Source organism: Heterodontus francisci, chromosome 18, assembly GCF_036365525.1.
Source record: "Heterodontus francisci isolate sHetFra1 chromosome 18, sHetFra1.hap1, whole genome shotgun sequence".
Taxonomy (NCBI): domain Eukaryota; kingdom Metazoa; phylum Chordata; class Chondrichthyes; order Heterodontiformes; family Heterodontidae; genus Heterodontus; species Heterodontus francisci.
In genome coordinates this window covers 11,531,782-11,555,244 of record NC_090388.1, presented here as the reverse complement: position 1 = coordinate 11,555,244, position 23,463 = coordinate 11,531,782, and the positions used below count along the sequence as shown (strand labels likewise).

Genomic DNA, 23,463 nt, shown 5'->3' with positions numbered 1-23,463 from the left:
GCATATAATCTGTTCTAACAGTAACACTTCACTAATACACAATATGGTGACTTCAGAAATCAATTCTCATGTCTATTTATATATGTCAGGGTAGAAATAGCCGCTTATCTACCTATTCAAGTCTAGACAATACAGTAAAACTGATTAGTTTTACAACAAATACATTTTCACTCGATCGTCACAATTGCTCGAGTTTTACTCTGTACTGTTAACATTATTTCTCAGATTAGTCCAATTAAGGAAAATTAGGTGTAGCTCAGTCTGCAAGAAAGTAAATCAATCTTTAATAAAGGCCTTTTGCAGTGAATGTAAAGGATCAGGGAGGAGAGGCAGGATTTAAAGTGTGAAACATTTTGTTGCCTGAAAATACAGATATATGCAAGCCTTTTTCATGTGAGAACATTGAGGTAACATTGTAATTGGGGCAAAAACAAGAAATGCTGGATTCACTCAGCAGGTCTGGCAGCATCTGTGGAAAGAGAAGCAGAGTTAACGTTTCGGGTCAGTGACCCTTCTTCGGAACTGACAAATATTAGAAAAGTCACAGATTCTAAACAAGTGAGGTGGGGGTTGGGCAAGAGATAACAAAGGAGAAGGTGCAGATTGGACCCGGCCACATAGCTGACCAAAAGGTCACGGAGCAAAGGCAAACAATATGTTAATGATGTGTTGAAAGACAAAGCATTAGTACAGATTAGGTGTGAATATACTGAATATTGAACAGCAGCAAGTGCAAACCTGAAGAAAAACAACCTGAAAAAAACAGTGGGTAAGCAAACTGAACAAACTAAGATGAAATGAAATAAATGCAAAAAAAGATTGTAAAAAATGTAAAAAGGAATGTAAAAAAAAAGGAGGAAAAAATAACTAAAAATGACTAAAAATGAAAGTAAAGTGGGGGGCTGTCATGCTCTGAAATTATTGAACTCAATGTTCAGTCCGGCAGGCTGTAGTGTGCCTAATCGGTAGATGAGATGCTGTTCCTCGAGCTTGCGTTGACGTTCACTGGAACACTGCAGCAATCCCAGGACAGAGATGTGAGCATGAGAGCAGGGGGGAGTGTTGAAATGGCAAGCAACCGGAAGCTCAGGGTCCTGCTTGCGGACTGAGCGGAGATGTTCCGCAAAGCGGTCACCCAGTCTGCGCTTGGTCTCCCCAATGTAGAGGAGACCACACTGTGAGCAGCGAATACAGTATACTACATTGAAAGAAGTACAAGTAAATCGCTGCTTCACCTGAAAGGAGTGTTTGGGGCCTGGGATAGTGAAGAGAGAGGAGGTAAATGGGCAGGTATTACACCTCCTGCGATTGCAAGGGAAGGTGCCCTGGGACGGGGACGAGGTGGTGGGGGTAATGGAGGAGTGGACCAGGGTGTCGCGGAGGGAACGATCCCTTCGGAATGCTGACAGGGGAAGGGAGGGGAAGATGCGACTGGTAGTGGCATCACGCTGGAGGTGGCGAAAATGGCGGAGGATGATCCTTTGGATATGGAGGCTGGTGGGATGAAAAGTGAGGACAAGGGGAACCCTGTCACGGTTCTGGGAGGGAGGGGAAGGGGTGAGGGTAGAGGTGCGGGGAATGGGTCGGACACGGTTGAGGGCCCTGTCAACCACAGTGGGAGGAAATCCTCGGTTGAGGAAAAAGGTCATATCAGAAGCACCGTCATGGGGCATTGTTTATTTCCATTACTGCAGGAAAGACAATAGGCTGAAATTTATGTAATCGCGGAGCCGCCGTGATGTTAAGCGCAGCGGCTCATTTAAATTAGCGGGGCGGACCGCCCCCTGATGATGTGGAGGGGGTGGGCGGTCCATCCCCGGCAATGGCACAGCCGCCTTTGTGCAGGCGCTGACGCCATTTTTAAAGGGCTTCGAGCCCCAACTTACAATTTAAATATTTATATTTAAAGGAATACTGATTTTTAAAAAATTGAATAAAGTGATCCTGACCCTCTCCCACACCCCCCCCCCCCCCCCGAGCATATAATTATTTACCTGCCCTCTCCCGCCCGCAAAACACTTACTTTGTGCTCCCGACCTTCCACTCACCAAAGTTCAACTCTAAACTTTACCCCACCCCACCACCCCCTAGACCAGTGAGATTACTCTGACGCCGCTCCCCCCTCCCCACCCCATACTGAAAAACCTAACTGCAACACCACCCCCCCCCCACTGCCACCAGTGTTCCGCCGCGGAACCTTGGACGGGGATCCGAAGGCATGGGAGTGCCGGCCACCGGCACCAGTATCGCTCCGGGACGGACTGCAGGAGCGGGTAAGTAAGTAATTCATTTATTTAAATAAATTAACATATGTAAATTTTGCTCCCCAGAGGGGCTGTCATGAGGCTTCGCTGCTGCCAGCAATACCGGGTCGGGCCTTCCCGGCATCGAGGCTTGTGGCGGGCCTCTGCCGCAGGCATCTTCCGGCCTCCGACATTGGGAGGTGGGGGGGCTGTAAGATTCAGCCCATGTGGGGCTCTATTTAGCTGACATGGGTTAGCTCAACAACCCATGCTGCAGAATGCCTACAGTCTTCAAATCACATCAGGGCCAATTAAAAATATTGAAAAATATACCCCGTGTTTCATATCACAGGAGTACAAATGAACGTACAAAAATGATGGGCAGGAGAAGTCCAGCTGCTCCATCAAGCCGGCCGCATACTCATGATGGCTGAAACATCATGACTCAGACAGTTCAAACCCCAAAGAACAGAGAAAAACCCAGGGCTAATAAAAGAAAAAAAGAACTGTGGAAAATTCCTCTCTGACCCGCACCCCACCGCTCCGCGCCCCCCCCCCCCCCCACCAACGTAAATTGAAACCAGTCCAAGAGATCACATGGACCAAGTTAATCCACTTGCCGTGCATATGATGTAATCTCCACCCCAGTCAGGAACTGATCCAGTTACATCTTGAAGGTAAACAGAGTCAGCACCTAGCCGGCAAAGCATTTGAGAGGCTCACTACTCCCTGGGAACACAAGACCTGCCCATTGTCCAGTCTATTCCTATCATTGTGTTGTTTAAATGTGTGCCCCCTGGTCCTCCTCAACCTGTCAAACTGAAATAATCTGTCAATGTATTTGTAAGCTTTACACAAGGGTCCCTGGGCATATGGAGTGTACTGTATGCAAACTTTTACAACAGACCCTGGGGCAACTACAGACTTACTGTGATTGCTTTATAAAAAAATTATAGGTTGGTTCACAATGCAGCATACCTGGAACATTAGGAATTTGAGTGCATAATCGATGCTAATACTTCAGTGTAGTACAAAGGGAGCACTGCATTGTTGAAGGTGCTGTCTTTCAGATTGATGTAAAGATTCCATAGCATTATTCTAAGAAGAGCAAGGGAGTTCCTCCAGTGTCCTGGCCAATATTTATTCCTTAAGTAACATTAATCAAAACTGGTCATTTAGCTCATTATTGTTTGTGGGATCTTGCTGTGTGCAAATCGTCAGTCATGTTTGCATACACTGCAAAATTGAGTACATTTCAAAACATATGTTGAGACACCTTGAGGAACTAAAAGGGGCTGCATAAGTGTATGTTCTTTACTAAAGCCATGGTTCAGTGAGAGAAATTAGCCTCCTTGCAGTTTGAGATGCTGACCTAAGGTGAGTCCGTATCTGTCTTGGTTTCATTGACAAGTGTTTGTTCAGGGCATGCCTCTTCTGGGGAGAAGATTATTTCTGCCTTTAGAATTCTTTAAATTATTAACAGAGATGCTTTTTTTTCTTTACTCAGTCGCTGGCTGAAGTAGACTGTAATTAAATATTAACTTATTGTTTGACAGTCTGGGCGCAGTGGCAAGTCAGTGCCTGAATTAGAAAAAACGATAGGCTTGATGAAGAAGGTGGTGGAGAGAGTGCAGCGAGAGAATGAGGAGCTGAAGAAGGCTCCAGGTGTGGTATCCAGTGAGAAACGAGCCTGCCTTGAATTGGAAAATGAAAAGCTTAAGGTTTGTGTTAGAATTACAAGATCTTACTTTATGTTTAAATTTGCAATTACACAACAGCCTACAATACTTGAAGAAATTGTTTCCCCTTGGCCTACCCCACTCCCTGTCCCAGGTGGTGGAGATGAAAATTACCACTAAGATTGTTAAGAAGCAATAGATAGCTGTCATGGCTGTGACTGCACTTGAGACCAGGGTTAATGTCAAAAGTTACAGATAGCACAATTTTTGCCACCACTTTAATATGAGAACAATAAGTGTGAAGGTGTGATCTATCTAATTTGTATTAAGGCACAATGTCACCGCACATTTATTTTCTAATATGGGCGTCAGCCATGGCTCAGTGGTAGAACTATCGCCTCTGAGGCAGTAGGTGATGAGTTCTATCCCCATTTGAAACTTGAGCACAAAATCTAGGCCAATGCATGACTGAGGGAGTATTTTGAGTGAGAGGTTAAACCCTCTGCCCTCTCGGGGGGAGGTAATCGATCCCATGGCACTGTTTCCAAAAAGAGCAGAGACCATAGAGACATCATGCCCACGCTGGCTCTCCACGGAGCTTCTCAGTCAGTCCCACTCTCCTGCTCGATCCCCGTATTCCTGCAAGTCTATTTTCTTCAAGTCATCCAATCTCCCCTTGATGTCATTGATTATTTCCACTTCCACCATCCTCATGGGCAGCAAATTCCAGGCCATTACTAGCTGCTGTGTAAAAAAAGTATTCCCCCTGCATCTCTTGCCCAAAATCTTCAATCTGTGTCCCCTAGTCCTTTTACTATTAGTTAATGGGAGCAGTTTTTCCTTGTCTAACGTATCTAAGCCTGTCATAATTTTTACACTTCTATTAAATTTCCCCTTAATCTCCTTTGTTCTAAGGATAACAACACCAGCTTCTCCAATCTAACCTTGTAACTAAAATCCCTCTTTCCATGAATCATTCTGGTAAATCTCCTCTGCTCCCTCTCAAGGGCGCTCACAACCTTCCTAAAGTGTGGTGACCGGAACTGGATGCAATACTCCAGTTGGAGCCTAACCAGAGCTTTATAAAGGTTCAACATAACTTTCCTACTTTTGTACTCAATGACTCTATTTACAAAGCCCAAGATCCCATATGTTTTACTAACCACTCTCTCAATAAGTCCTGCAACCTTCAAAGATCGATGCACATGCACCCCCAGGTCCTTTTGTTCTCCCTGTTGTCCCAACCAATACTTAACCCTCAACCAGTATCATCAAAAACAGATTATCTGGTCATTATCACACTGCTGTTTGTGGGAGCTTGCTGTGCTGCATTTCCTACATTACAACAGGTGACTATACTTTAAAGGGTACTTAATTAACTGTGAAGAGTTTTGGGACAGCCTGAGTTTGTGAAAGATTCTATATAAATGCATAAATGCAAGTTCATCTTTAAAACCAGGTATCAAAAGGTTGATCTTAAGAGTTGCAGATAGCACATTTTTGGCACCTCTAATATGGGGCAGTAAATGTGATGGCGTGATCGATCTAACCTGTATTGAGATGCAGTATCACCCCACATTTATTTTCCAATATAAACCAATGCTGAACTCAGCTCATTGGTGGCAACTATAAACCATCCCAGGTTTACTCGCAGTAACTACCTGCTCAGTGTATACCAGGTGTATATTGCCTCTCATAAAGAATAACCTAGAATTTCTGCTCTGCATGCTTTTGACACCAGTCTTTACAATAGCGCAATTGGAAGATCAAGACTAACATTTCACATCGCTAGCTAATTTAGCTGAATAAGACTTTTACATTGTTATGACCAAGGGGGGAGGAGTGCACTGTCTTTTCGAGCTCCACTTCTCCACAGGTCACAACATTTTTTTTAAACTGTTTACCCAGTTACCGATGCGGTCAATCATATACTCTCTTTATCGCAGAATAAAATACACCAACCATGTTTCTTTAATAAACAACAAAATTACCTGTTTATTATCTTCTTCTTTTTCTGTGGCCTCCTTGTCTCGAGAGACAATGGGTAAGCACCCAGAGGTTTGTGAAGCAGCTTCTGGAGTGGCTATAAAGACCAGTTCTAGAGTGACAGACTCTTCCACAGATAAAATTGGTTGTCGGGGCTGTTACACAGTTGGCTCTGTCCTTGCGCCTCTGTCTTTTTTCCTGCCAGCTGCTGAGTCTCTTCGACTCACCACTCTTTAGCCCCGCCTTTATGGCTGTCCACCAGCTCTGGCGATCACTGGCAACTGACTCCCACGACTTGTGGTCAGTGTCACAGGACTTCATGTCATGTTTGCAGACATCTTTAGAGCGGAGACATGGACAGCCGGTGGGTCTGATACTAGTGACGAGCTCACTGTACAATGCGTCCTTGGGGATCCTGCCATCTTCCATGCGGCTCACATGGCCAAGCCATCTCAAGCGCCACTGGCTCAGTAGGGTGTATAAGCTGGGGATGTTGGCCGCCTCGAGGACTTCTGCATTGGAGATACGGTCCTGCCACCTGATGCCAAGGATTCTCCGGAGGCAGCGAAGATGGAATGAATTGAGACGTCGCTCTTGGCTGACATACGTTGTCCAGGCCTCACTCCCCTACAGCAAGGTACTGAGGACACAGGCTTGATAAACTCGGACTTTTGTGTTCTGTATCAGTGCGCCATTTTCCCACACTCTTGGCCAGTCTGGACATAGCAGCGGACGCCGTTCCCATGCGCTTGTTGATTTCTGCATTGAGAGACAGGTTACTGGTGATAGTTGAGCCTAGGTATGTGAATTATAAAACGAGCATTATCCAGTAACAAAGCAAAGCATTCACACACAGATTGAAATATTAAAGTTCCCTTTTTAAATTCCCCACACACAAACTCACACACACACATACACAGAAAAAAATACAGAATTTCTCTCTGCAGAGTTCTGTTACAAAAAAAAAGACAAAAAAGAACACTTTGGCCAAATACATACTAATTCTTGGAAAAAAAAGATATGGAAAGATGTCAGTTGTCCCTTTTTGGTCTGGCATCCCAAATACGCGTAGATGGCTGGCACTGGGATCTTTCTAGAGCAGTTCTTTTCAGGCAACATTGAGGATCAGTTTGGCAGGCTTTCCAGGAGAAATGCCGCTTCAGGGGTTTCTGGCAGGGTTTTCAGGAGAAATGCATCAGTTTCTCACTTTCTTACACTTGATTCTCAGGAAGTTCTCAAAGAGATGGAAGAGGGTGCTGATGGTGGCTGCTCTCTTGGCTAGTTTTTTCCAACTGTCTTCAAAACACCCCAACACACTGTCCAAAGCAAAACCAAAAACAATATCTCAAGAGTGAAGCCTCCTGACCCCTATAAATCTTGACCTGTCACTTCTCTGTAAACATCTTCCCCAGGTCACCAAGGTTTTTGTTGTTTATTGCTTAAAGCACATAGCTTCGAGCAAGGCTGTTTTTAAACAACATCTCAATGTCCTTTCAGTGAACTGTCAACAACAAAGTCCAGCTTCTATGAAATCTTCAGCCTTCCAATGAATCCAGCTCTACAATTTAAATATAAGTCCTCAAAAACACACACTTAAATATATAGATGTACTTTCGTAACAACATCAAGAACGAACTACAATCTATTGCCTTACTTTGTTTCAGTCGGAACTCGACAAACTGAAGTTGCAGATGGGCGGGCAGCTGAGTTTGCGCTACGAGTCCAAAACAAAAGGCGTGGAAAAGATCTTAGTTGAAAATGAGCGATTGCGAAAAGAGCTGAAAAAGGTAAAGCCACTCGGTCGATAACAAGAATTTCCTCTGCTATAAGCTTAGTTATAACTCGAGTAAGTGTCACTTTCTTTCAACATGCGTTTTAATCCATTTTCCTTTGTTGGTCTTGCCTTCAACAAAGAAGATGGTACACGGCTCAATTTGAAGATGACAAATATCCTCATTGTGGTGGGTGAGGGGCCAGGCAGTGCCACCAAATGTACCTAGGCAGTGCTCTCTTCAGTGTTCCCAGACCCTGTTGTGGGGGGTGGGGGGGAGACACTGCAACCCTCTCCTCAGCGCCTCCCTCCTCTCAACACAACTCAGCTTGCAGTGGAGTGGAGTGGGACTTGCTGAGCACTTCTCTATCGCAAAAACAGAAAATACTGGAAATACTCAGCAGGTCAGGCAGTATTTATGGAAAAAGAAACCGTGTTTTCGAGCACGCCAGGGTCCAAATGTACATTTACATGGTATTCTCACAAATCAAAACTTGCACTAGATAATAAACCCAAAGCAAAATACTGCAGATGCTGAAAACAGTAAAAGCTGGAAAGCACACAGTGGGTCAGGCAGCATCTGTGGAGAGAGAAGCAGCATTAACATTCCAGGTCTGTGACCTTTCATCAGAACTAGATGGTGTTTGAGATGAACAGCAAATGGAAGGTCACTGAACTGAAACATTAACTCTGTTTCTCTCTCCACAGATGCTGTCTGAGTATTTCCAGCATTTTCAGTTTTGATTGCATGACATAATTTCTCTCTAGAAAATATTACAACCCAATTCTGAAGACCCACAACTGACCGGAGATTGAGTTGAGATTTGTTTTGCTGAATATTTGTTTCATGACAGGAAGGTGACTATGCTGAAAAGCTGCGAATTGCAAAAAGCAACCTGGAGATTATGAACGAGAAGCTATGCGTGCAGTTGGAAGAGACCAATAAACGATTAAGCTTTGCAGAGAGTAGGGGTCCACAACTTGAGGGTGCAGACAGCAAAAGTTGGAAGTCCATTGTAGTGACAAGGTATAATTTTAACCTCCGATATGTAAAGCATAGAAGCTGACCCCAAAATATTGGTCACTCGTGGTAGATGTTGATGGGGTGGAACAAAATGCAAGCCTTATTGAACATTTGATGGAGTGGAGTATTATCTTGAAAGTTTTGGAACTATTTATTTTACAGATTTATTTTTTCCTGAACTGGTCTTGGTTCTTATCTGTTTTTTTTTGCCTCTCCCAGGAGATTACATGGCTGGGGTAGGGAGTGTTTGTATCATGATTCACAAGACATCACAACTGCATGGGACAAGCTAGCTGGACCAGTAGATTGATTCCTGCCTGACATTTTTCGTAAGAATGTTCAAGCAAGATGAAAAAGGCTGTTAATGTGTTGGGAAATATGGATCTTGCGTGTTTACCTAATTTAAACCTGTGTTTTGGGGAGGATTTACCACAGGAGGTTACTGTCTGAAGAGGCGCAGGATTGGGAGGTCCTTACAATTTTCAGGGGAGGGAGAATTTGGGTCGAGGAATGTTCTGTTGGGCACAGGGCTCGAGCACTAGGGAACAATTATTAAAGATGTGGGTGTTGAAAGAAAATAGGGAATGTAAGAATTTATTTTAATAAGAGAATTTTGGAACAGATTAACCAGTGGGAGCAATGAATTGGAAAACCATGGCAGTTTTTTAAAAATTGATTGGCTGAATTCTGAGTAGCTAAAGGGCCATTAGTTTTCGAAACCGAAGGAAGCTTGTGGGAGGTTTGGGAGATAGGCTGAATGGATCAATAGCTTTCTTCTGCCCCAGAGCAATATTGTATTTTTTAAAAAATCATTGCACAACATGATTAATGATGGCTGAATATATTTATTTACACTTTAAACTGAAAGGAAGTGTTACCCCATTTCGGAGATTGGCCCATTTGTTATGTTCAAATGGATGGATTTTGCTGGCTTTTTCTGAGCTTCCTTTCCATGTAGAGCATCACTGGTAATCTTCCTGACTGAAAACCCACGACATAAACATGGGAAGGCAGCAACGGGTTTTGCTTTGAAACTATTTTTACTTAAATGGGCTGAAGCTGGACATTGGAGCCCAGTGGTTGTACATCTCATTCCTGTGAATAGATTTAGCAGGACTGAAATTCCAATGGGATTAGTCCCCCAGCATAAGTGAGGTGGAGTAGAATCCTGAGCCGTTTAAATTGTAGGATGTCGATCTCACCCCAGGGCTGTGGTCATTAGTATGTTAGGGGCGGGCGGGCAAAGCCTTAAGGGCACATCAAAGACACCTTTCAATAGATGAAGTTCCCTTAACCTTTGTGCTAGGTAGTCCCGAGTCTCTTCCTGGGCTGGAGTACAAGTGGCAGCGAAGGACCTTCAGCTGCAATGGGAATCTTAACTCTGGCAGTACAAGTTAATTGATTCCCCATCTGGAGTGGGACTCATGTTGGCTCTGTGCTGAGCCTCTTAAAAGGTAGAATTCCTGGGGTAGCCTGGGAACTCCCCAGATGTATCTCCTTGATATGAGTGGGAGTTTGGCAGACAGTTTACCTGTAGCCACCTGCTATTGAAAAATGTCTGGACCAAAAACGTGGGGTGAAATCCAGGGGAAACCTGGTTCCATCCCATTTTCCAGTTTCTGCATAGGCAATCTGCCCCAGGACAGGGGCAGGACCCATCTGGAATTTAGAGCTCATTATGATTGTATTGATTACTTTAGAATTACCAGCAATTACTTCAGTTAAAAATTATGCGGTTTTACTTTTGATGCATTTCACATGCTCAGTTTTCATTTTAACAATGATGAAATCTTTAGAAGTAAACTGCATACCACTCACAGGATGAATTATTTAAACTTCAACCTTGCAAATTTAGCAGCAATTGGGGGAATCTCTTACATTATTACAAGGACAATGAGTAATTCATTCCTTCATGCTTTAAAGAATGTATGAGAGTAAAATAAAGGAGATGGAGACAGACATTTCAAAAAAGAATCAAAACCTCACCGACCTTAGACAGCTGCTGAGAGAATCGACTGATAATGAGCAAAAATTGGCAAAACAAATAGGAGACCTGGAGGAACAGGTGAGAGAAGAATTGTGATACTGTTCTGGTAGTGTGTGAACGCATAGAATCTTACAACACATAGGAGGCCATTTGGCCCATCATAGCTTTGACACCTCTTCTGAAGAGCTGTTCAATTAGTCCCATTCCCTGCTCTTTTCTTATAACCCTGCAATTTTCTCTGCTTCAAATCTTTATTCAATTCCCTGCCATAACCTACCGATATTAAATTCCTCTCTGTGCTAATCTAATGCCAGTGTTTACCTGGGACAAATAAAGAATGAATGAATCGTTTATATGGTGCCTTATTGCATCTTTGGGACTTCCCAATAAGCCATACAGTCAGTGGATTTATTTTCTCACTGTTGTTAGGTGTGGCACCTAATTTGCGCACTTCAAAGTTCCACAAGCAGCAAACAAATGACTGGATAATCCATTTACTTTGTGTTGTTTGAGGGATAAAAGCAGGGGACTCCTCTGTTCCTCTTTGAATAGTGCTAGAGAATCTTTTATGTCTACCTGAGCAAAGATAGAACTGACTAGCCCTCAGTTTAACAGCCCATCCAAAATACGGCACAGCTGACAATGCAGCTCTCCCTCAGTACTGTACTGACATGTCAGCGTAGATTATATGCTGCAGTCTGTAGTGGTTCTTAAGTGCACAGCCTTCTGCCTCAGAGGTGAGAGTATTACCATTGCGCTCTTTAACAAAAACACAAATAATAACAAAAAACTGTGAAATTAATAACAAGAAACTTTCACAGTTTTTTGTTATTAATGGGGTTTGTTTCACATTTTATTTTAAATCAATTAGTAGCTGTATTGTAAAAGTGCAAAGAGTTCTTTAGTGCAAATACATTCAATGTTCGTGTGGAAACTATGCTGGTTGGAAAATCTATCCCATAATAGTCTGTGGTACCTTTAGCTGTGGGACTGTTGGTTTCGGTGACATTTCAAATTCACTGAAAGAAAGTCTGACAACGACAATACTTTCCTCAAACTTTTTACAGTTCCTGTTGAGTGCAAGCTAAGTTTGCTTTCTCACTCTGCCTTAGACTGCAGTTCATCTCAATGATTTGAGACATAAAGATCCCCAATAAAGAAGGCTAAGGACCACATGCAGGCATAAATTAGGTCAGTTATAGAAGCGTGCCTGTCAAGTTTGTAATGGCAATGGCTGTCAGGATCATAACAGGTTACAAAAATGGTGAGCAACATTCTTAGAACAATCCAGGTGGTCGTCCTGAAACAAACAAGAATTAAAATGACTTGTGCACAAGGAATAGAATATCTGTAGAGTATATTAAAAGCGTTAATGACTGCATGCATTTTGTGTCCTTGAAACCCTAACTTGTCTATTTTTTGTATCAACTATTTCTATTGTAAATTCCTATGTCCACATTTATAATGGGATGTTTCCATAGAAACATGTTGTTACACTGGGAAGCCACGTAGGTGGCTGGCATGGGAATGTAAAACCATTCACAATGATGCTGCTATAGGCAATGTTCTTTGGAGTATTTTGTTGGAACAGAGTGGTGGCACTATAGTGCCTCTTTTTGTTTTACAAATCACATTCCTGAGACTACTAAGGAGAAACTCCTCTGCTGCAACCATTTCTGATTCTCTGCTTCCTGGGAAACAGTTCTTTATTGCCTCTCTAATTGAATGTCCCTCACATGTGGCTGATGTCCCGTGGAAAGGAGTGAATTGTTTCAGCAGAGGAGAGAAGAATATAAGGAATAAATACCCAGGAGTAAAAAAAAGTCTCTACATTATTAATTCTTAATCAAAAGTTTTTTCACTTCTGTACAGCATTTTGGATTAATATTAATAATGGAAATGTTTTGTTTAAAGATCACACTTGTTCAGGAATTTACTGTCCAGAATATGAATTGAATTCTTTACAGAGAATATGGATTAACTAAATCAGTTGGGAAAAGGAGTTGAATGTGCTTTGGAATAGCGAGCTGCCTTTGAGTTACTATAGGCAGGATTCTGATTCCTGTCCATAATCAGCCAATCAGTTACTCTTGTTTCAGAAATAAATGTAAGTTTAAAAATGCAAAGATTAAGTCAGGAAATTACCAACTGTCTGTTCCCTTAGTTTTAATTAATATCATTGTATTCATTAGAGATGTAAATGGCATGGGCAGGACCATTTTGATTGATATTGCATCTTGTATCTGTGCTGCAGATTGAGGTCCTTAAGCATTTCCCTGAAGAAGCTAAAACAGAGCCAGGCCTCACAAGAGAACTCCAGTTACTAAGGTATGAACTCCTGTAAATGGGCAACTTAACTTGGCACCTGTAGCAATCATGATTTTAATGTAACAGTACACAAACTGTACACGGTGCTAAACTCGATTCCTGTATCCAGCTCAACATCTTTCCAAAAGCTAGTTGATCACCTGTAGCATTGCTCAAGGGTGGTATGGAGTCTGGTTATGGCATTCAGTTAATAGGCTGGCCTGTTCCTTTCAAGGCTACTGCTGTAAGCTGAAAAATGCAGGTAATTGTAGCTACACCTACAGTGCTAAACTCAATCTGAGGGAAGTCGCAACCGCCTGTAAATTTCAGGCTGCAGCTCAGTGACTGGCTTTAGGAGTTTAAAGGTTATTTGTCACTGTAACAGCTACACAGAGTGTGGTGTCTGAAGTGTGATGGATGTCTGCTAGATGCAAGAATAGACACTGCTCAAGGATTGCATCAGTAATTAATTATCTGCTTTCAATACCAAGCTACTCAAACATTGATAAAGCAGAACAAGCAAAGTCAGTCCAGGAGGACAGCTCCTGCCAGAAGAATCTTTTTGAGGTAGAGGTGGAGGAAGAGTTTGATTTTTTGTGTGGCTATCAAGCTGAGGGTGTCTATACTTAGGAAATGGAGCATTGTTTCCCGTTTTATGCATCCAATGTTGGCAGTATCAGTCAGAATAGCCAGATGTGGCATAAATATCTCTTTCCTCTGTTGCAGTGAAAACCTCTGAAGAATATCCACTACAGCAGCACCATTGTAAATGGTTTTCCATTAGCCCATGCAGCCAGCTTCCCTGCATGACAAGTTGTATTTATTCAGCACTTTTATCACAGTAAAACGTCCAAAGGCATCTCACAGGAGTGTTATCAAACAAAAATTTGACACGCAGCCAGATATGAAGAAAGGTGACCAAAAGCTTGGTCAAAGAGAAAGGTTTTAAGGAAAGTCTTAAAGGAGGGAGGAGGGCAGAGGTTTAAGGAGGAAATTTCAGAATTTGGGCAGCTCAAGGCGAGGTTGCCAATGGTGGAGCAATGATACCAGGAAAATAGACTATTTGGCCATAGCTGGTTTGTAAGAGCTTGCTGGGCGCAAATTGTTTGTGGCATTTCCTACAACAGTGCCTACATTTCGATGAGTACTTCATCAGCTGTAAAGCGCTTTGGGACATCCCATTGCAAGCTTGCACCTAGGCTTTCCAATTACCAATATTTTAACGGCAATATTAGACAGTTTATTTTAAACAGGTTAGCACAGCACCAAAGTGTACCAATAGAAAACCTCAGGTTTGCTACCTAGGGTCAATGCAGAGGGAAGAAAAGGTATAATATTTTTATCTTTCCTACTTCATCGAATAGTGATGTTAATAAAATTAGGTGCATTTCCCTGGGCATTTACTTTGAATCATAGTCCCAAAGTGAAACAGAAACAAATATGGATTGAATTTTCCTGTTGCTAGTAACCCAGAGTGGAGTAACTATCGATTAGCCGGGTTAATTTTTACCCTGTGTCTGGTTATCTAAAAGAGGTAACCTAACATCTGATTTTGACATAAGGTTCTTTCTGTGATTGCCAGTGACGAGAGCTGTTTGAGTTCATACCAAACCCCTTATAGTGGAACAATACTCTTTGCAGCTTTACTCTTTTTGCATGTTTTGCTACTGTGAATTAAATGTCTTATACAAGCCATAATAAAAAACACAGTAATTACAGAACTCGAGTGTGTGTTTAAGATGCAATTAAGTAGTGATTTTTGAGAATTTAAAATGCTCCGTCTGTGGCTGTAAATTCTAATTCTATCCTTTCATTCAATCAACTGGAAGACTGACAAATGACCGATTGGAAAAAGAAAAAGCCGAACTTCTCCACCATCTCCAGGTCTACAGGAAGCAAACGGGTGCAGCTGCAGAAGGCAGCAGCAGAACTGGTAACCTTTTTCATACAGTTCTCACCTGTCTTAACTAGACTACACATTGCTGATGGAGCTGCGAACTGACTAGTCCCCAGATCCTGATGGGCTTCATCCTAGGGTCTTAAAAGAGGTGGCTAATGAAGTAGTAGATGCATTGGTGTTAATTTTTCAAAATTCGCTAGATTCTGGAAAGGTTCCATCAGACTGGAAAATAGCAAATATAATCCCTCGATTCAAGAAGTGGGGGAGGCAGAAAACAGGTAACTATAGGCCAGTTAGCTTGACATCTGTCGTGGGGAAGGTGTTCGAATCGATCATTAAGGAGGCTATAGCTGGGCACTTAGAAAAACTCAAGGTAATCGGGAATAGTCAGCATGGCTTTGTGAAAGGGAAATTGTATTTAACCAATTTATTGGAGTTCTTTGAAGGAGTAACATGTGCCATTGATTAAGGGGAGCCCGTTGATGTACTGTACTTGGATTTCCAGAAGGCATTTGACAAGGTGCCACATAAAAGGTTATTGTGCAAAGTAGGTGCTCATGGTGTAGGAGGTAACATATCAGCATGGACAGAAGATTGGCTGGCTGGCAGAAAACAGAGAGTATGCATAAATGGGTCCTTTTCTGATTGGCAGCATGTGACGAATGGAGTCCCGCAGGGGTCTGTGTTGGGGCCTCAACTTTTTACAATTTATATCAATGACTTAGATGAGGGGAGCGATGGCATGGTACCTGAATTTGCAGATGACACAAAGATAGGTTGGAAGTTGTGAAGAGGACATAAGGAGCTTGCAGACTGATATAGATAGGCTGTGAGTGGGCAAAAATCTGGCAGATGGAGTATAATGTGGGAAAATGTGAAATTGTTCACTTTGGCAGGAAGAATAAAAAAAGAGTATTACCTAAAAGGAGAATGACTGAGAACTCCAAGGTGCAGAGGGATCTAGGTGTTCTAGTGCATAAGCCACAAAAAGATTAGTATACAGGTACAAGAAGTAATAAGGCTAATGGAATGCTATCTTTTATTACGAGAGGAATTGAAAATAAAAGTAAGGATGTTATGCTTCAATTATACAGGGCATTGGTGAGACATCTCGAATACTGTGTGCAGTTTTGGTCTCCTTATTTGAGGAAGGATGTAAATGCGTTGGAGGCAGTTCAGAGGACGTTTACTAGATTGATACCTGGAATGAGCGGGTTGTCTTATGAGGAAAGGTTGGACAGACTGGGCTTGTTTTCACTGGAGTTTAGAAGTGAGGGGAGACTTGATTGAAGTTTATAAGATCCTGAACGGTCTTGACAAAGTGGATGTGGAAAGGATGTTTCCTCTTGCGGGGAAGTCCAGAACTAGGAAGAACTATTTTAATAATGAGTCGTCCTTTTAGAACAGAGATGAGGATAAATTTTTTTCTGTCAGAGGATTGTGCGACTTTGGAACTCTCTGCCTCAGAAGCTGGTGGAGGCAGAGTCATTGAATAATTTTAAGGCGGGGGTAGATAAATTCTTATTAGGCAGGGAATCAAAGGTTATCAGGGGTAGATGGGAGTGTGAAATCCAAGACACAAACAGATCAGCCATTTTATTGACTGGTAGAGCAGGCTAGAGGGGCTGAATGGCCTACTTCTGCTCCTAATTCATATGTTTGTATGCAAGTCTTTATTGAAAAAGTACATAATCAGACTGAGGGTTTCTATATATTCACTTAACCTGGCGTCAACTTAGCACAAAAAAAAACTGCTTAAGATGTTTACTAGGATGTACTTAGCAACATGGCACAACCAAACAAGCTTTACCATCCTAGGCACAAGAGGTGTGTGGCCTGGTAGATGGAGGGTATGGAGGAGTGAAGTTAACGAGGGTGATGAAGGCCACAATCCCTGCAGAAATAAGACTGTCATGGTTATCTATCTGTACCTCTAATAAATCTTGGTCGTACCCATCCAACATAAGCCGTACAGGTGGACTTTTCCTTTACTGGGTGATCCTAGAGATTTAATGTAAGGAAATTGGATGGAGTTGCCTACCATAGATTCCCTGATCCAGGAAGCTGACATGAAGAATTTTCCTTCCACATTACAGCTCAGACTTTTAATCACCATTCTCCCTCTCAGTAGTTGGACAGACCTCACCATGAACAACTGTATCCCTAGTGATCCAAAAGGGTATGGCCCCAAAACTGCTGGGTTGTAAGAGGGCATAAGTCCCATCCTTACCCAGGGTGGAGAAGGGGGAAGGGACTCAGCTCATCTAGGAATCTGTCTGTTTAAACCAGAGCTTTAAAACCTGGGGGGCCATGGATTTCAACACCACCACCACCATCCTCACCCCATCTCCCCCCCCCCCCCCCCGCCCCCCGCCCCGTATATAGCACCTTTAACGTAATAAAACATCCCAAGGAGCTTCACAGGAGCAGCATCAAACAAAACATGACACCGAGCTGCATAAAGAGATATTGGGGCAGGTGGTCAAAGAGGTGGGTTTTAAGGAGGAAAGGGAGGTAAAAAGGTTTAGGGAGGGAATTCCAGAGCTTAGGGCTCATGCACCCAATGGTGGAGCATTAAAATGGGGAATGCTGAAGGAATTAAAGGAGCACAGAGATCTCGGGGCACTTTGGAGCTGAGGAAAACCTAGAATTACCCAATCACAAGCAATTAAGATACACAACCTAATTCACACATAGATAAAAAAGCTTAATGATCAGTCAGTTGAAACTGACTCCCTTTCAGATTGGAGGGCAATAGAATGAAATCCATCTGAGAATTAAGTAACAACCTCAAACATATACAGGTGTAAGATTTTTGTGTGTTTAGGTGGGATATGGACGAGCTTTTGTCCCACAAGGTACAAACTCTGGTTTCTTAATAGAGAGAGCATAGCAAGAATATACAAGCAATAGTTAACCAATGGCAGTAGTTATGCAGCAGAATCTAGGGTGTCCTTGGTCCTTGCCTTCCGAGCTGCTGTGGCGCCATCTTCTTTCTTGAGGTGTTCTGTTGACTGGAGGTTGGTTTCTTCTTGAATCGGTGCACACCAAGTTGTCCCAGCACCTGCCATTTATGGCCCCCTAAGAGGGTTCCTTCCTTCCATAATAAAAGCAAAATACTGCGGATGTTGGAAATCTAAAATAAAAACAAGAAATGCTGGAACCAGTTCCGAAGAAGGGTCACTGACCCGAAATGTTAACTCTGCTTCTCTTTTCACAGATGCTACCAGACCTGCTGAGTGGTTCCAGCATTTCTTGTTTTTATTCCTTCCTTCCATATTAGGTTATAGTCCACCTTAATCCTATTATGATCTCATTTTCTGTACATTATCTCTGCAGACAGCCCCAGTTATTGTCACACAATGGGGAATGTTTGCTGTCCCCATCAACATTTCAGTCCTGAATGGTCTCTGAATATCTTTATTTGAATTATCATCCTTCATGAGGCCTACAAATCTATCCTTTATTGTTACTGAGTCTGTCTTAGTTGAAATGCCGAATGGGAAATTATCAAGACATCTGGTCTCATAGCAATGCTACTTCTGCTATTGTTGTTACAGTAAACACCATCACCCCGCTACAGTATACAAATATACATTTCACATTTAACAACATGATTCTAAACACAAAGTCCATAACTTCGTTCTAATCTAATACATTGATATCTCCTTCTTCTTCTTCTTTGGCCTCCTTGTCTCGAGAGACAATGGGTAAGTGCCTGCAGGTGGTCAGTGGTTTGTGAAGCAGCGCCTGGAGTGGCTATAAAGGCCAATTCTAGAGTGACAGGCTCTTCCACAGGTGCTGCAGAAAAAATTGGTTGTTGGGGCTGTTGCACAGTTGGCTCTCCCCTTGCGTTTCTGTCTTTTTTCCTGCCAACTGCTAAGTCTCTTCGACTCGCCACACTTTAGCCCCACCTTTATGGCTGCCCGCCAGCTCTGGCGATCACTGGCAACTGACTCCCACGACTTGTGATCAATGTTACAGGACTTCACGTCGCGTTTGCAGACGTCTTTAAAGCGGAGACATGGACGGCCGGTAGATCTGATACCAGTGGCGAGCTCGCCGTACAATGTGTCCTTGGGGATCCTGCCATCTTCCATGCGGCTCACATGGCCAAGCCATCTCAAGCGCCGCTAACTCAGTAGTGTGTATAAGCTGGGGATGTTGGCCGCCTCAAGGACTACTGTGTTGGAGATGCGGTCCTGCCACCTGATGCCAAGGATTCTCCGGAGGCAGCAAAGATGGAATGAATTGAGACGTCGCTCTTGGCCGACATACGTCGTCCAGGCCTCGCTGCCATAGAGCAAGGTACTGAGGACACAGGCTTGATACACTCGGACTTTTGTGTTCCGTGTCAGTGCGCCATTTTCCCACACTGTCTTGACTAGTCTGGACATAGCAGTGGAAGCCTTTCTCATGCACTTATTGATTTCTGCATCGAGAGACAGGTTACTGGTGATACTTGAGCCTAGGTAGGTGAACTCTTCAACCACTTTCAGAGCGCGGTCGCCAATATTGATGGATGGAGCATTTCTGACATCCTGTCCCATGATGTTCATTTTCTTGAGGCTGATGGTTAGGCCAAATTCGTTGCAGGCAGCCGCAAACCTGTCGATGAGACTCTGCAGACACTCTTCCGTGTGAGATGTTAATGCAGCATCGTCAGCAAAGAGGAGTTCCCTGATGAGGACTTTCCGTAGTTTGGTCTTCACTCTAAGACGGGCACGGTTGAACAACCTGCCCCCTGATCTTGTGTGGAGGGAAATTCCTTCTTCTGAAGACTTGAACGCATGTGAGAGCAGCAGGGAGAAGAAGATCCCAAACAGTGTAAGTGCGAGAACACAGCCCTGTTTCATGCCACTCAGGATAGGAAAGGGGTCTGATGAGGCGCCGCTATGCTGAATTGTGCCTTCCATATTGTCATGGAATGAGGTGATGATACTTAGCAGCTTTGGTGGACATTCGATCTTTTCTAGTAGTCTGAAGAGACCACGTCTGCTGACGAGGTCAAAGGCTTTGGTGAGATTAATGAAAGCAACGTAGAGGGGAATCTGTTTTTCGTGGCATTTCTCCTGTAGCTGACGAAGGGAGAACAGCATGTCAATGGTCGATCTCTCTGCTCGAAAGCCACACTGTGCCTCAGGGTAGACACGCTCGGCCAGCTTCTGGAGCCTGTTTAAAGCGACTCGAGCGAAGACTTTCCCCACTATGCTGAGCAGGGAGATTCCACGGTAGTTGTTGCAGTCACCGCGGTCACCTTTGTTTTTATAGAGGGTGATGATATTGGCATCGCACATGTCCTGTGGTACTGCTCCCTCGTCCCAGCATAGGCAAAGCACTTCGTAGAGTGCTGAGAGTATAGCAGACTTAGCACTTTTGATTATTTCAGGGGTAATGCCATCCTTCCCAGGGGCTTTTCCGCTGGCTAGAGAATCAATGGCATCACTGAGTTCCGATTTAGTTGGCTGTATGTCCAGCTCATCCATGACTGGCAGAGACTGGGCCGCATTGAGGGCGGTCTCAGTGACAACATTCTCCCTGGAGTGCAATTCTAGGTAGTGCTCAACCCAGCAGTCCATTTGCTTGCGTTGGTGTATATATATATATATATATACACACACAAAGTACAACTATTCCCGAGCATAATCGCAACATCACTGAAAATCATTCTAATTTAAAACATAGGCCAGAATTCCCCACCCCCCCGCCGCCCTGAAAGCCTGGGAAGGTGGAGGGGAGGGGGCACATAAAATAGAGCAGGAGGCCCAGGTGTCCCTTCCCGACACTCCCGTCTCCGCCGCCACTTTCCACAGGGCATCAGAGGCAAAAAACAGCCCACCCGCCCCCCAGGCCAATCAAGGCCCTTAAGTGGCCACTTCAGGGCCTCCGTCCGCCGCCACGGGGATTTTACCTGTGGCTGGTCGGGCAGTTCAGGCGCGAGGGAAGCAGGCTGACAAAAGCAGGCAGCTCTCTGACACCCTGGTGGGGGTGGCCTTCATCATCAGGCGCCCTGTGCCCGACGGAGGGCCGCCCCTGCTGCCCCAACCAACTCCAACACGCCCACCACCACCCCCCCAACCCTCCTTTCGACCGTCCTTGCCTCGCTGGGGTCTGACCGATCACCCCTGGCGAGGCACCAAAAACTTACCTTCGTTCTCCGGGCTCCCCAACATCATCTTCACGAAGCTGGGCTGCAGTCCCAGCAGTAACCACCACTCCCAGTGGCACTGCTGGGACTAAGAGCTGCGGGCCCACTGATTGGCTGCAGCTCCATTAGGCAGGTCTTCCTGCCTCAAGCAGGTGGAAGTCCCACCTCAGACCAATTAAAGGCTGGGGAACCGCAAAATGCGGATCGGCTCTCCAGGCCAGGCAGAGGCAGGTTTGCCACCGACTTTTCAGTCGGTAGACTGCTGAGGGAAAAATCCCGGCCATAGCATCTCGTGAGTTTTATCAGACTGCAACTTACATAGATTTATCCAATAGATAAAACATGGCAGAGGTTAACCCTTGAGTTCCTACACAGGTCTAATAGGGCAATATTCTTCTTGTCACAAAGGACTTACTTTTCTATGTAAAATAGCAATGTAATGTTTGGTGTATATTCCTGTTACAGCTTGCGATGGTGTATTCGACAGAAAAGAGGACAAACTGATGGGAGAACTAGTGGAATTGCAAACACAACTCAAGGCATCAGACCTGGAGAAACAACAACTGCAGGTAATCAGACTTACCTGGGGTTTAGTAACTTATCAACAATACTTTACATCGTGTGAGATACATGGCTGGAACTTTTTAAACCAGTGGTATCAGACTGCTCTTGTATTTTAAACAGCCATACACAGCAGAACTTGGTTGGTACTACAGACTGAAAAAGTTCACTGACAAATTATGCGCTGAGAAATATGGAGAAAGCAGTTAGAAGCTTGAGTGCAACCAGATTTAACAGAAACTAGTATTGGGACCATGGAATTCAAGTTTTTAAAAATTTATTTATAGGATTTGGATGGACTTCATTGACTAGGCCAGCGTTTATTGCCCATCCCTAATTGCCCGTGAGAAGGTGGTGGTGAGCTGCCTTCTTGACAACCGAGTGGCTCGTTACAGTTAAGCATCAACCATATTTGCTGTGGGGCTGGAGTCACATACAACACAGCAGATTTCCTTCCCTAAATGACATTATGGAACCAGATGGGTTTTAATGACAATCCAGTAGTTTCATGATCACCAATACTGATACTAGCTTTTTATTCCAGATCCACTTAACTGAATTCAAATTCCCCAGCTGCTGTGATGGGGGTTGAACTCGTGTCTCTGGATTACTACTCCAGTAGCATAACCATTATGCTATTGTTCCCTTATTAATCTTTTTAAGTAGAAAGTGGGGCAGTTTCTAGAGGGCAGTGTGAAGGGGCAGGAGTTGATGAGTGTAGGACACCTAACTTATAAGTGTTTGTTAGCAGAAAACTGTCTGTATCCATTGGAATTGCACTATTGTCTGTTACTTGGCCTGACCCTGTATTATAAGGTGTTACAGCTGGACTCGATCATTAATCACAGAAAAGAATCTTCAGAACAGCAAGAAAATAGAATCACTCCCGCTAGAATGTTTTGTTAAAAGCTCCCGAACTGTTTTAAAATTTATTTATACAGTAATCTAATTAAACTTTTGGTTTCTAGGAAGAAATAAAAAGGTTGAAAAAAGAGCTCAAGAACTTTGACCCCTCCTTTTTCGAAGAGCTCGAGGACTTGAAATTCAACTACAACCAGGAAGTTAAACGGAACATTCTTCTGGAAGAACAATTAAAGAAATTAGCGGAGCAATTTGGAGTCCAAGTGACTATCCCAGGAAATGTTTCCATTGACTGAGATGTGTCATTAAGATCAGTGTTAGTGAACAGCTTCCACCATTCAAAAGTTAGTTCATTGTTACAATTGTTGAATTTTATGATCTCTCAAAAAATGTCTATTTAAAAATTTTAAGTGCATGCTTAACTGCAATAATTTATAATATTTTAGCAGGAACAGGAAGAGACCATTCAGTCCTCACTCCTGCTGCACCAAACAGATTGTGGCTGATCTGCATCTTAACCCCATTTCCCCATCTTTGCTCCATATCCCATGATAAACAAAAATCCAGCCATCTCCGTTTTGCAGCTCCAGTTATCCCCCAACATTCTCAGCCTTTTGGGGGAAGAGATTCCAGATTTCCACAATCTAACTTTGTTTCCTTTAGTGATTGTCTAACCAGCAAATGTTAGTGCCTGTACCAGCAGCTAATCTGAAGCTGTTTTATTTTCTCAGTTTGAGGGAGATTAGTATCCAAGGCGCGGGGGGGGCGGGGGGGGGGGGGGAGTAGGCGAAAAGAGATTAATCCAAATTTTATTTTTGTTAATCCAAAATTCTGCCTCCTTAACATGGTGGGAGGTTCAAAGTTTGTGTTTTTCACTTTCCCATGGAGACCAAACATTTCAGATCTTTGACACAAGAGCTCCAGTAACATTTTTTGCTGGTCCATTTAGAAACTAGGGCTCTGTGGAAAGGAAGAGAGATCAACAGCGGTGTTTCT

The 23,463-nt window shown here is 43.5% G+C and overlaps 1 protein-coding gene across 8 annotated transcripts in view; it reads left to right on the top strand.

Annotated features, from left to right (window-relative positions):
* Nucleotides 1–23,245, top strand: part of cep290 (centrosomal protein 290) — a 249,852-nt gene extending 226,607 nt beyond the window's left edge. For 4 of the 8 annotated variants that reach the window (XM_068050269.1, XM_068050268.1, XM_068050270.1 and 1 more), the window contains 8 exons: nucleotides 3,800–3,964; nucleotides 7,573–7,695; nucleotides 8,534–8,706; nucleotides 10,627–10,768; nucleotides 12,945–13,018; nucleotides 14,827–14,930; nucleotides 21,511–21,614; nucleotides 22,575–23,245. In XM_068050269.1, coding sequence (XP_067906370.1) covers nucleotides 3,800–3,964; nucleotides 7,573–7,695; nucleotides 8,534–8,706; nucleotides 10,627–10,768; nucleotides 12,945–13,018; nucleotides 14,827–14,930; nucleotides 21,511–21,614; nucleotides 22,575–22,763 — 1,074 coding nt within the window. In that variant the 3' untranslated portion in view covers nucleotides 22,764–23,245. Of the gene's footprint in view, nucleotides 1–3,799; nucleotides 3,965–7,572; nucleotides 7,755–8,533; nucleotides 8,707–10,626; nucleotides 10,769–12,944; nucleotides 13,019–14,826; nucleotides 14,931–21,510; nucleotides 21,615–22,574 lie in introns of those variants that run through there. The other 4 variants (XM_068050271.1, XM_068050272.1, XM_068050274.1 and 1 more) reach the window with 4 other exon arrangements.
* The last annotated feature ends 218 nt before the right edge of the window (nucleotides 23,246–23,463 follow it).